This window comes from Raphanus sativus, chromosome 4 (assembly GCF_000801105.2).
Source record: "Raphanus sativus cultivar WK10039 chromosome 4, ASM80110v3, whole genome shotgun sequence".
Classification (NCBI taxonomy): Eukaryota; Viridiplantae; Streptophyta; class Magnoliopsida; order Brassicales; family Brassicaceae; genus Raphanus; species Raphanus sativus.
This window is the reverse complement of record NC_079514.1, coordinates 30,470,849-30,482,467: the sequence shown is the minus strand read 5'-3', so window position 1 is coordinate 30,482,467 and position 11,619 is coordinate 30,470,849. Positions and strand designations below refer to the sequence as shown.

General features: G+C 42.0%; 2 protein-coding genes and 1 pseudogene across 2 annotated transcripts; 2 read left to right on the top strand and 1 right to left on the bottom strand.

Moving 5' to 3' along the window:
* The first annotated feature begins 295 nt into the window (after positions 1–295).
* On the top strand, positions 296–1,884 carry LOC108849733 (DNA-directed RNA polymerases II, IV and V subunit 6A). The gene is made up of 6 exons (XM_018623334.2): positions 296–542; positions 927–960; positions 1,049–1,221; positions 1,442–1,493; positions 1,574–1,641; positions 1,727–1,884. Exons 1-6 carry the CDS (start codon positions 505–507, stop codon positions 1,794–1,796), a joined length of 435 nt encoding a protein of 144 aa, XP_018478836.1. The 5' UTR covers positions 296–504; the 3' UTR covers positions 1,797–1,884.
* Positions 1,885–2,457: 573 nt separating this feature from the next.
* Positions 2,458–4,990, top strand: LOC108849152 (uncharacterized). The gene has a single exon (XM_018622665.2). It carries the CDS (start codon positions 2,531–2,533, stop codon positions 4,904–4,906), a length of 2,376 nt encoding a protein of 791 aa, XP_018478167.1. The 5' UTR covers positions 2,458–2,530; the 3' UTR covers positions 4,907–4,990.
* LOC108850661 (agamous-like MADS-box protein AGL75) lies at positions 4,988–11,126 on the bottom strand (annotated as a pseudogene).
* Positions 11,127–11,619: the final 493 nt, after the last annotated feature.

Below are 11,619 nucleotides of genomic sequence, written 5' to 3'. Positions count from 1 at the left end.
CATAATTAATTTTTGTCCAAATGGACAAACCCAATTACGTCCGTGGGCTACACTGGGCTTAATCATTTGGACATGGGCCGCCCAATAAACCTAAATATCTAGGGTTTTCTAAAATTGGAAAAGACGCAAATCACTTCTTTCTCCACCGTTTTCGTCGATTTCGTGCGATTCTTCTGCGATTTCGTCGGATCTTCTGCGATTTCGTCGATCCTTCTTCGTCGTCTTCGGTTCTCCTCCTCCCTCATCGACTTTCCTTTTCCTTCATCGATTCTTCTCCGCTTTTGAGTCCCATTTGGGCTTATTTGGACAGCCCAACAAATCTAGTAAATCATGGTCTTATTTGGTTATGGTCCCATTTGGTTATGGTCCCATTTGGGCTTCGACCAAATTTGTCCAGCAAAAAAATGAAGCCCATTCGGACACGCCCAAACCCGCCCGGCCCGCCCAATTGACATTGCTACTTTAGGGTTTACCGATTGTGCAAAGAGGAAGAGGGCGATTTCAATGGCTGACGATGATTATAACGAAGTTGATGATTTGGGGTATTCCCTCTCCTTCTCTCCGTTTCCTATGCTAGTTCTAGGTTTCGCTCGATTTCAAAGGATTCTCAATTTTTCTCCTCGAAGAATTGTAAACTTTTGAGAGAAATTAAGATTAGTTCTCGTCATTATTGAAGCTTGTCTGTGGGATTATTCTTTCAATCGATTCTCGGTTGATATATAAAAGAAGAGTCTAGTTTTGATGCAATGGTTATTAGACAATTGTCATCTTATTTTCATTCGGTAATTCAGTTTGTTACTGTTGTCTCAATTGCCTTTTTTTCTTCCTTTCCTGCAGTTTTTTTTTTTTTTAACTCAACTTCATCATATCATTTAACCAAATCATTGTTCTACAAAATGTTTACGTCCTTTGTCCCTTTCCTGCAGTTATGAGGATGAGCCAGTGGAGCCTGAAATTGAAGTAAGTTACATTTTTTTATTTCCTTGGATATTTTACTTGTTAACCCCCAGCTAGCTTCTGATTAGTTATTTTTTTTTAATTGAGTTAGGAAGGAGTAGAGGAAGATGTTGATATGAAGGATAACGAGGATATCAATGGAGAGCCTTTTGAAACTGAAGATAAGGCCGAAGCAGAACCTGTTCAACGTCCTCGTAAAACCTCCAAGTTTATGACCAAGTATGAACGTGCACGTATCCTAGGCACTCGCGCTCTGCAGATCAGGTCTGCTTCTTCACTTTTTCTCTGTTGCTATGTCTTCTTCCACAAGTATATGATCATTTGTTCTGTCTCGTATTGTTGTTATTTGGTTCGATTTTTTTTTTCACTTACCCTTCATCTCATATCTTAAGTTGGTTGATCATTTATCATCATATGTTGTAAAAACTCGACGAGGGTACTGTATTCAACTGAGCTTGAGAATTGATTATTTATGTTATTACAGCATGAATGCTCCTGTCATGGTCGAGCTTGAGGGTGAGACTGACCCACTTGAGGTGCTCACTACTTTACTTGCGCTCACTTATCCTCTGTTCTTTCTGGATATCTAGCTAATTTAATGATGTTGACTTATAAGATTGCTATGAAGGAGCTGAGGCAAAGAAAGATACCATTCACTATTAGACGTTACCTACCTGATGGGAGGTGAGTTTACACGTTAGTCATTATATTGATGATTCTTCTCTTTTCTCACTTGACATATGTTGCGTTTATAATGATTCTGAATCAGTTTTGAGGAGTGGGGAGTTGATGAGTTGATTGTTGAAGACTCATGGAAACGTCAAGTTGGTGGTGATTGATAATCTTATTGTTGACCAAATAATACTAATATGTATTTTTGCAAGAAGCTTGTTACCTCTCATGAAGTTGATCAATTCTTCTCTGCTATGTTAGCTCCTAAGTTCAAATGTAGAACCGGCATGTTTACTTTTTGCCTTAACCGACTTAACCGACTTAACCGAATGTAGGAGAAAATGAACCGGAAGTATAAAGACATCTTATTAACCACTACCATATTGGTTTTCTGTCCTGTTATATTTAACTGGTGACTGATTAATTGAACGGAAAAATGAACTAAAAATCAATTGAGGAAATGTGTAAACAGAATTATATGAATTTACGTTCAATTCATTCCCATCGAAATTTGAGGAGGATTTTTTTCTTCATAATTTCTATAATTCTTAAGGAAATAAGAGGAATAAAGTGGGATCCATTCATCTATAAGAATTTTAGTATTTTACCATCATTTTGTTCATAAAATGTTGTCACCAATTGAAACCATATTCTCGGCAATTGTCTATTATTAGAATTTAGAAACATGTGTAAAACTTAACAAATGATTGTAGAATTTCAAAATTGAAGTTTGGTATTTGAGTTAATATAAGAAAATTTGGTTCCGGTTACATTCGGTTAACATAAAACCAAACGGTATAGGGATTAAATTATGGGTCAAACCCACCGAATCATAAAAATATCCGTTTCCTGAAACTCTCCCGGCGACTCAGAGCAGAAGAGTCAAGCTCGAGCTTCAACAATGGCGGATCACCACAACCATCATCAGCAACATCGACCAAATCGTCTCTCAGTACCATCCCGATCAATCGGGAGAGCTTATCCTTCATTCCCCTACACTCCAACACCAACCCCTTCAAAAACCCGAACCACCAGATCGATCCACGGAACCACCACCACAAAATCCTCAATCTCATCTCTCTTCCTCATCCTCTTCTCTCTACGATCCCTCTACTCCCTCCTACCTTTCCTCCGCTCCTCCCCTTCCTTCTCCCTCTTCCCTTTCACCTTCCTCGTCTCTCTCCTCTCGTTCCTCTTCTCCCTCGCCTTCACTCTCTTCTCTCCCTCCAAGAAAGACTCCTTCCTCCGCCACAACCGCGCAGTTTTCTCGATTACATGGTCTCAAACAAAGCTCTTAGCGTCGAAATCAGTGTTTCTAGCGGTTGTTTTCCTCCTACGATTCCAAGCTCTCCGTTACTGCAGCGCGGCTGCTATGATCTTAGCCGAGCTCTCCGGGACCGTCTCCGCCAGAGTCTTATCAATCGATCGTCACGGATCATCATCATCATCCAAGGTTCGTGGTTTCTGCATCTTGTTCGCTGGTCTGCTCTTGTTATCAATCAGCTGGGATCGTGTGGATTGCTTCCCTTTCTCTTCCTCGTCTCTACAGAGCTGCTTGAGAGTCTGGCCTATGTTGCTTCCTTTTCTATCTGGCTTCTTAGGTTGCTACGAGAAAGTTTCAATGAACGGGGTCGAGATCAAGCAGCTTGATCAGAAACGTGTTCGTTTGATAACCTTGTTTCTAACCACTCTCTTGTTGTTTCCGCTTGCTCTCTGGAGCTTTGTATTCAACGGAAGCGTTGATGAGGTTGGTGTCTCGATTGGGAATCTAGGTTGGCCTTTAGCTAACACTGTTGTATTCGGAGTACTGTTGAGTGAGAGTTATAATGATGATAAGTTGTTGATGAAGAAAGACTCTGAGAGGGAGTTTCTCGTTACGTTTCTTTGCACTATAGTCTTGGAACTCTTCTACTTCCCTGAGCTTTCTCTCTGGGGGTTGCTGTTGTGTGGTTTGTTACTTTACGTTGCTGTTAGAGAGTTGGACTCTTCGGATTACCAAGAGATTGGGATGGAATCTCCCGAGTCGTTCTCCGCCGTGGTTTTGAAGCCTATCCGGCACATTTTGAGTGAGAAGAAGTCTAGGAAGATTGCGCTTTTTCTTCTGATCAACACTGCGTATATGGTTGTGGAGTTCGTGGCTGGTTTCATGAGCAATAGTCTTGGACTTATCTCGGACGCTTGTCACATGTTGTTTGATTGCGCTGCTTTGGCGATTGGGTTGTATGCGTCTTATATCTCTCGTCTCCCTGCGAACCATCAGTTCAACTATGGACGTGGGAGGTTCGAGGTGCTTTCTGGTTATGTCAATGCCGTGTTTCTTGTTCTTGTTGGAGCGCTCATTGTGCTTGAGTCGATTGAGAGGATCTTGGATCCTCAGGAGATTTCTACCAACAGTCTTTTGGTTGTTTCGGTTGGTGGGCTTCTTGTGAATGTTGTTGGGTTGATCTTTTTCCACGAGGAGCATCATCATGCTCATGGTGGAGGATCTGGTTGCACACATTCTCACTCGCACCAGTCTCATAAACATGAGGAGCATCACGAGCATGATCATCAGGATCATTCCCATAGCCATAAACATGAGGAGAACAACCATGACCATCATCATTCCCATAGCCATAAGCATGGGGAGCATCATGAATGCAACCACAACCATGACCATCATCATCATCATTCCCATAGCCATACACATGAGGAGGATCATAAGCATCATTCTCATAACCATACTCATGAGGAGCATAGTGAAGACAAACACAGCCACGGGCAAGATCATGAGCATCATCATCATCATTCTGATCATAAACCCGCAAAAGGCGAAAACAAGGAGCATCACCACATTGACCATAACATGGAAGGGATCTTCCTTCATGTTTTAGCAGACACCATGGGGAGTGTCGGAGTTGTGGTTTCGACACTCTTGATCAAATACAAGGGATGGTTAGTTGCGGATCCAGCAAGCTCAATCTTCATCTCCATCCTCATCATCGCTTCAGTCATTCCGTTACTCAGAAACTCTGCAGGGATTCTACTGCAGAGAGTCCCCAAGGCTCACGAGCACGAACTTAAGGAAGCAATGAGGAACATCCTCAAGACGAAAGGCGTTTGCAGTATCCAGAGACTACATGTATGGAGCTTCACGAACTCAGACGTGGTGGCTACTCTGCATCTCCTTGTATCAGCTGATTCAGACAAGAAAGATACTAAATTGCAAGTCTCACGTTTGTTAGAAGATGCAGGAGTCAAGGATTTGACTTTGCAGGTTGAATTTGTCAAGTCATAACAATTGATATAGTTTTGAGCGTTGTCACTGAGAAAACACAAACATCTAAAACTTGTTTTAAAATAAAATGTTTGATTGAAGTTCTGTGAAATTTTATTAAAGATATGACAATGCATACATATATCTTCCTGAACAAAAGGTCTGGTCTGACTTTAAAACTTTTGTTTTGAATTACATTTATATATCTGCGTATTCAAAATAAAAACATTCAGAAACAGCTTCACTCTCCATGATCAGCTACTTCATCAGGTAAGTTGGTTCTCATCATCACCTGGCTTCATCAGAGAAATTTCAGAGTTGTCGTTAGGAATGGTGGGGAGCTAGAGAGATGGTAAAGTAGATTCCTGAAGTAGTAGTCGGTTCTCATAAACATAGCTTGAAGACATGTCTGGAAAATTTTGAGATAAGCTAGGGTTACCAACATAAGAGTCTTGAAAATCAAAACAGAAGTCGTCTGAGAGACAAGAATCTAGAACGCTGCAGCTGTTGGTAGCATCACTCATACACAAGTTCTGATCAAAGCCAAAAAGCTCCATGCTGCATCAACTGATTCAAACCGTAATTACTCACAGACTCTTGTAACTCTAGAGGGAACACTGAGTAATCTTGTATGTTTGAGACGCAAGGATCTTGAACGTGGTTGCCCGTACACATGTTCAGATCATAACCACCATAAGGCACAAACTGACAATGTAACCCTGATTCTTGTACCGCTGAGTAATCATAAACACAACAAGGTTCTTGTGAATACTTGGTGAAGTGGCTAGGGTTCAAACTTCAAAGAATGTTGACGCTCCTTCAAGTTTGCCTTTGCCGAAAGAAAGCGATTGCAATTTAGAGGAACTTAGTTCCAATGACTGAATCAGTTGGTTGATTTGGTCGACAGAGTAGTAGTGATCAGAGCTTGGATACTTTAGTTCTTCAACATTCCTATTCGCCTTCTTCTTGAAATTGTTGGTCATCTTCTTATTCTTCGTCTTCATCTTGTTGAGGAACTCGTAAAGATTGACGCTTTTCTTGCGTCTCTTGGCCAAGTCTCTCACTTGGTCTCTGTTCTCGGGCCATGTCCTCAGCTCTCCGTCAGGCCCGTAATGAATAACACAGGCTTCGATATCACAGAGAGTTGTAAGCTCTTGAGCTTTCTTGAATATCGTCAAGAGTCTGCCCTGCAGACTTGTTGCAGCGAGCGAATAAGAAGAAGAAGAAGAGGACTTGGAACAAGAGTGAGGACGAGGTGATCGCATTGTGGCTTTTCTTGTTGATTCAAGAAACACGCTCTGTTTTTTTTCTCGCGCACGAAGAAGGAAGAAAAAAAAAACAAATGAAATTGTGTGAATTGAATTGAATTGGATTGGATTGGATTGGATATATTTATAGATTTTTCCTTACGGTGAAAAAGGAAAGATTTACTTCAGATTTTAATTTTCCTTTTCTTTACTACATTGAGCCGTTGAAGATTGTGATAAAAGCGTTGCAAAAAAAAAAAAAAAAAAAAAAGAAGATTGTGATAAAAGGAAAGATTTAAATTTTGGGAGAATTACCAATTGTGACTCAAAACTTGGAGTCAAACCCAAAAGAGTACCCCAACTTGGGTCAAAGGCAAAAGTAACTTAAAAGGCTATTGAAATTACAACTATCTCCTTGTGAACAAACAAAAAAACGGATTTTTTTTTACGTTTCTACCCCTCGCAAGTCGTCTGTAAACAGACGACTTGAAAATAAGTCGTCCAGACGACTTTAAGTTAAGTCGTCTGGACAGTTATTCTTAAACATAATTTAAAAATTTTGTAGAAAATATTTTGATAAGTGAAAAATTGGAATTATGTAATTAACATATGTCTTAAGAGATATAAATTAATATATAACAAATTTCAATTGTTTTCAGCCCAGATGAGTGAAAGTAGTGAGTCATGATATTCTTTAGTTTATGTTTCATCAACATATGTTGTAGTATTGTATGTGTTCTTAGGGTTAGATTTTGGAAAGCATTAAAACCGTTTTTGAAAATTTTTAAAATTACCTAGGCGTGTTCGTTTCTGTGTATAGTAAACACTATTGAAGTATAATTTGATTTTATAACGTGGTTAGTAAGTTAATTTAGTCATTTTAGTTTAGGGGTTCATTTTAGGGTATTGGACGACTTAATATTTAGTCTTCTGTTCCCAGACGACTAAATATTAGGTCGTCTGATGTACATTATCAGCCAGAATAAGTCGTCTAAACCGGACCAAACCTTAAAGTTTACCAATGTACTTTTAAAGCTAACCGGATTATTTACCCAATATATAAGGTGATTTTTTTTTTTTTTTTTCATTTTCCGCGAACAGAAACCCTAACAGTTCTCTCTCACCGGCGATATCAAAGGCGATTCGAATTCCCACTATTTCCGAACAACCATCGTTCTCAACGTCGGCTATCTATCTCACTTCATTCTCACCGTTGTCGCCGCAGCTTCTTCTAACCCTAGCGCCGCCGATTCCTCTAAACCCTAGCGCCCCCGCTTCCACTATTTCCGAACAAACCGTCGCCCTCGCCACCGTGCTCACCAACGTTCTCACCGCCGCTTACTCTAAACACTAGCTAGCACCGCCGTTTCTTCTAAACCCTAGCGCCGCCGCTTCTTCTAAACCCTAGCGCCGCCGCTTCTTCTCTGTAAACCGTAGCGCCGTTTCTCTGTAAACCCTAACGCCGGTAAGTCATCAAACTCGTGGAAAAGATGAACATAAAACGTTGTCTCTTTCAATTTACTCATTCTCACCGTTTCACGTTTATTTTTTCAGATCTATAACCACAATGACGAGTACTCGAACTCCTTCTGCGACTAATCAGGTCCGCTTGAAATTTTTCTACTGGAAGACTTGTAAGTAAGTCGTCTGGAAAGTCTTCAACCTGGACGACTTAGTACGTCCATTTGGAAGACTTTCCAGACGACTTAAATATAAGTCGTCAACTAAGTCGTCCAGTTGGACGACTTTCTAGACGACTTATATTTAAGTCGTCTACTAAGTCGTCTGGAGTAACAATTAAGGCGTGATTGATTTAGCTTGTGTTCTGACTTCTATTGTTGTCTTTGATTATTTTGCAGACAAAAAGGATGGATATTCCAGAACTCCCCCGTAGGTTATACACATTAGGGGAAGAGCCAGAACCCCACAATAGCATTTCGTATCATACGGATAACACGAAGTTGCATACTGCTCTTAGGGAAGCTCTCACTGATGCTGAATTTGAAGAGCTCAAGGAGTCGAGATTGGGAGTTTTCATCAAGTTCAAGGAGCAGGGATTTGGTTGGGCTTCAAGGCTGGTTCACCACTTGCTCGGTTTAAAGCTGGACATTAAGAAGAAGTACGAGATGTGGTGTCTCGTTGGTCCAGAACCTGCGAGGTTTTCACTGTTAGAGTTTGAAAACATCACTGGTCTAAACTGCGACTACATCGAGGACCTTGAGACACCAGAATGTGAAGTTACCCCACAGATGGTTTCTTTCTGGGAGATGATGGGAGTTCATCGGGAAGCTGGGCCAAGTACTGATCAGATAATAGCAGCACTGAAGAGATGCGGGGATTGGTCCAGGGAAGATCGCAAGCGACTCGCGTACCTTTCCATCTTCACTGGATTCATTGAAGGGAAAAAGTTCTCAAGCGCTACACGAGCTACTCTCGCAAGGCTAGTGATGGATTTAGAAAGGTTTGAGAATTATCCATGGGGGAGAGTCGCGTTTAAGGTGCTGATGGACTCTTTGTGGAACAAAGATATTACTGGCTGTTACACCGTGGATGGCTTTATACAAGTTCTTCAGGTCTGGGCGTACGAAGCTATTCCGGGATTGGGTGCTAGTATTGGTCTACCCAGAGCAAACAGTCCGTCTCCACCGATTCTGGCTTACGACGGCAGCAGAGGCCGCAGATTCATGAAAGCTGCTATCTTGAGTCAGGTACCTTTCCATCTTCACTTAATTAAGTCGTCCGGAAGGTCTTCCAGCTGGACGACTTAGTAGACGACTTATTATAAGTCGTCTGGAAGGTCTTCCAGCTGGACGACTTAGTAGACGACTTATTATAAGTCGTCTGGAAGGTCTTCCAGCTGGACGACTTAGTAGACGACTTATTATAAGTCGTCTGGAAGGTCTTCCAGCTGGACGACTTAGTAGACGACTTATTATAAGTCGTCTGGAAGGTCTTCCAGCTGGACGACTTAGTAGACGACTTATTATAAGTCGTCTGGAAGGTCGTCCAGCTGGACGACTTAGTAGACGACTTATAATAAGTCGTCTGGAAGGTCGTCCAGCTGGACGACTTAGTTGACGACTTATAATTAAGTCGTCTATTTAGTATTTTGTTTCAAATATCTAACTCGATTCTTCTTCTATTTACTGCAGACCCGCGTGATCAACTTTGTTGAGAAGGACATTAGTGAAATGTGGCCAAAATGGGACTCTGAGGTTGATGACGTGCCCGCGGAGAACATCATTAAAGTGATGTATGATCGGAGACCGTGGAAGTGGACCATGGATTGCTGGGAAGTCACTGGTACAAAACCCAAGTTTGTGACTCCATCGAAAAGAGCCAAAGAGATGGTTGTGGAGGAGGTGGAGGAAGACAATCAGAGACCTCGGAAGAAAGCTCGTAAAGAGGCTCCTAAAGAGGCTCCTAAAGAGGCTAGAGAAGAGGCTCCTACAGAGGCTACAGAAGAGGCTACAGAAGAGGCTAGAGAAGAGGCTAGTTGGGTGACCAGAGAGGAGTTAGAAAACATGTTCAAGGACTTAGGTGACATGATGAAAGAGGGGTTTAAGAAGTGCATCAGGGAGATTAGGAAGATCTCCGATAGATTGGAAGCTGTGGAGAAGAAGGTTGGTGTCACCAATCAGGCTACCCCTCAAGCCCCAGAAACCGGGGTTAGTAAAAAACACCCTACCCCACAAGCCCCAGAAACCGGGGCTAGTAACAAACAGACTACTCCTCAAAAGGTCAGCCTCCACTTCAAACCAATCATCCTACTCCTCCCACCAGACAGCCTGCTCCTCAAAAGGCAAAGCCTACTCCTCAAACTAAACAGCCTGCTCCTCAAACTAAACAGCCTGCTCCTCAAACTAAACAGCCTGCTCCTCAAACGAAACAGCCTGCTCCTCAAACTAAACAGCCTGCTCCTCAGACGAAACAGCCTGCTCCTCAAACGAAAAAGCCTTCTCCACAAAAGAAACAGCCTTCTCCTCTGCCCAAAGAGGTTAATATCAAATCTTTAAGTCGTCTGGTCTTTGTATAGATTTGTAAATATATAAGTCGTCTGGAAGGTTTTCCAGCTGGACGACTTACAAATAAGTCGTCTGGAAGGTTTTCCAGCTGGAAAACCTTCCAGACGACTTATTTGTAAGTCGTCCAGCTGGAAAACCTTCCAGAAGACTTACAAATAAGTCGTCTGAACTCCAGCTGGAACCAAATCCTCTCCCAACTTTTATTTAAGTCGTCCAGGGTTAACTTGTTCTCTTTTATTGCAGAGATTGTTGCCGGAGGATACAGCAGATGAGGCGATCTCGGTATATAAGATCTTGCCGGAGGATAAAGCAGATGGTGTCACCTCCAAAGAGATTGTTCCTCTCACTTCCACTGACCAACCGAGCTTCGCTTCCAACGATCAACAACCGAGCTTCGCTTCCACCGATCCAGCTTCAGCTTCAGAACCGAGCCTGGTTGTATTGGACCAAACAGCTCCCACTGCTTCTGTGCGTGCAAGGAGTGAACGAACGAAGAAACCTGCTCCCACGCAGATATCTCCTTATACGGCAGAGAGAAGGAAACTCCTTAGAGTGGGAAAGTATAATCCATTTCCCACACTAAACAGACCTAAGATGAAGGAGCTCGCTGATTGGTTGAAAACTGATCCGTAAGTGATTGCTTTACCCATAATAGCTTGATTTAGTCTACCAAAACTGATTGCTTTTTTGTTTGCAGTGATTATTTCACTAAGGAAGAGGACAAACCACGTACATCACCAACTTGGTGGTATCAAAAACTCCGGACATCCAAAGCATGGCTGGAAGACGTAGTAAGTCTTCTGCTTATCTTTAAGTCGTCTGGTAACTTGTCTTTGTATAGATTTGTAAATATATAAGTCGTCTGGAAGGTTTTCCAGCTGGACGACTTATTTGTAAGTCGTCCAGCTGGAAAACCTTCCAGAAGACTTACAAATAAGTCGTCTGGTAACTTGTCTTTGTATAGATTTGTAAATATATAAGTCGTCTGGAAGGTTTTCCAGCTGGACGACTTACAAATAAGTCGTCTGGAAGGTTTTCGAGCTGGAAAACCTTCCAGACGACTTATTTGTAAGTCGTCCAGCTGGAAAACCTTCCAGACGACTTATTTGTAAGTCGTCTGGAAGGTTCTAACTTGTATTATTTTATATGCAGCATATAGATGCTTGGATGAATGTGCTGAGGCAGAGGTATAAGGAGAACCCACAATGTTTCCGGAGCGAGCGAATGTGCTTCCTGGATCACAACTTTACCCAGTCTTGGAGAGAACAGTATCTGGTCTTCAAAACATCGTCGTCTGATCACAATGGTTTAGGAAAAATGCTACCTAGTGGGGCGGCGAGTTTGTATGACGGATCAATGCCTTCATTTTGCCAATCAAACAAGAAGTGGGGGGAGGACATTGATGATATCTATGCGCCACTGAACTTGGACAACAAACATTGGGTGGCTATTTGGATATCGA

Coding starts and splice junctions, on each gene's coding strand:
- LOC108849733 (XM_018623334.2), top strand. CDS start 505: ATGGCTGACGATGATTATAACGAAGTTGATGATTTGGG. Junction 961..1,048: donor CAGTGGAGCCTGAAATTGAA/GTAAGTTACATT, acceptor TAATTGAGTTAG/GAAGGAGTAGAGGAAGATGT. Junction 1,494..1,573: donor GTGAGACTGACCCACTTGAG/GTGCTCACTACT, acceptor TTGACTTATAAG/ATTGCTATGAAGGAGCTGAG.
- LOC108849152 (XM_018622665.2), top strand. CDS start 2,531: ATGGCGGATCACCACAACCATCATCAGCAACATCGACCAAATCGTCTC.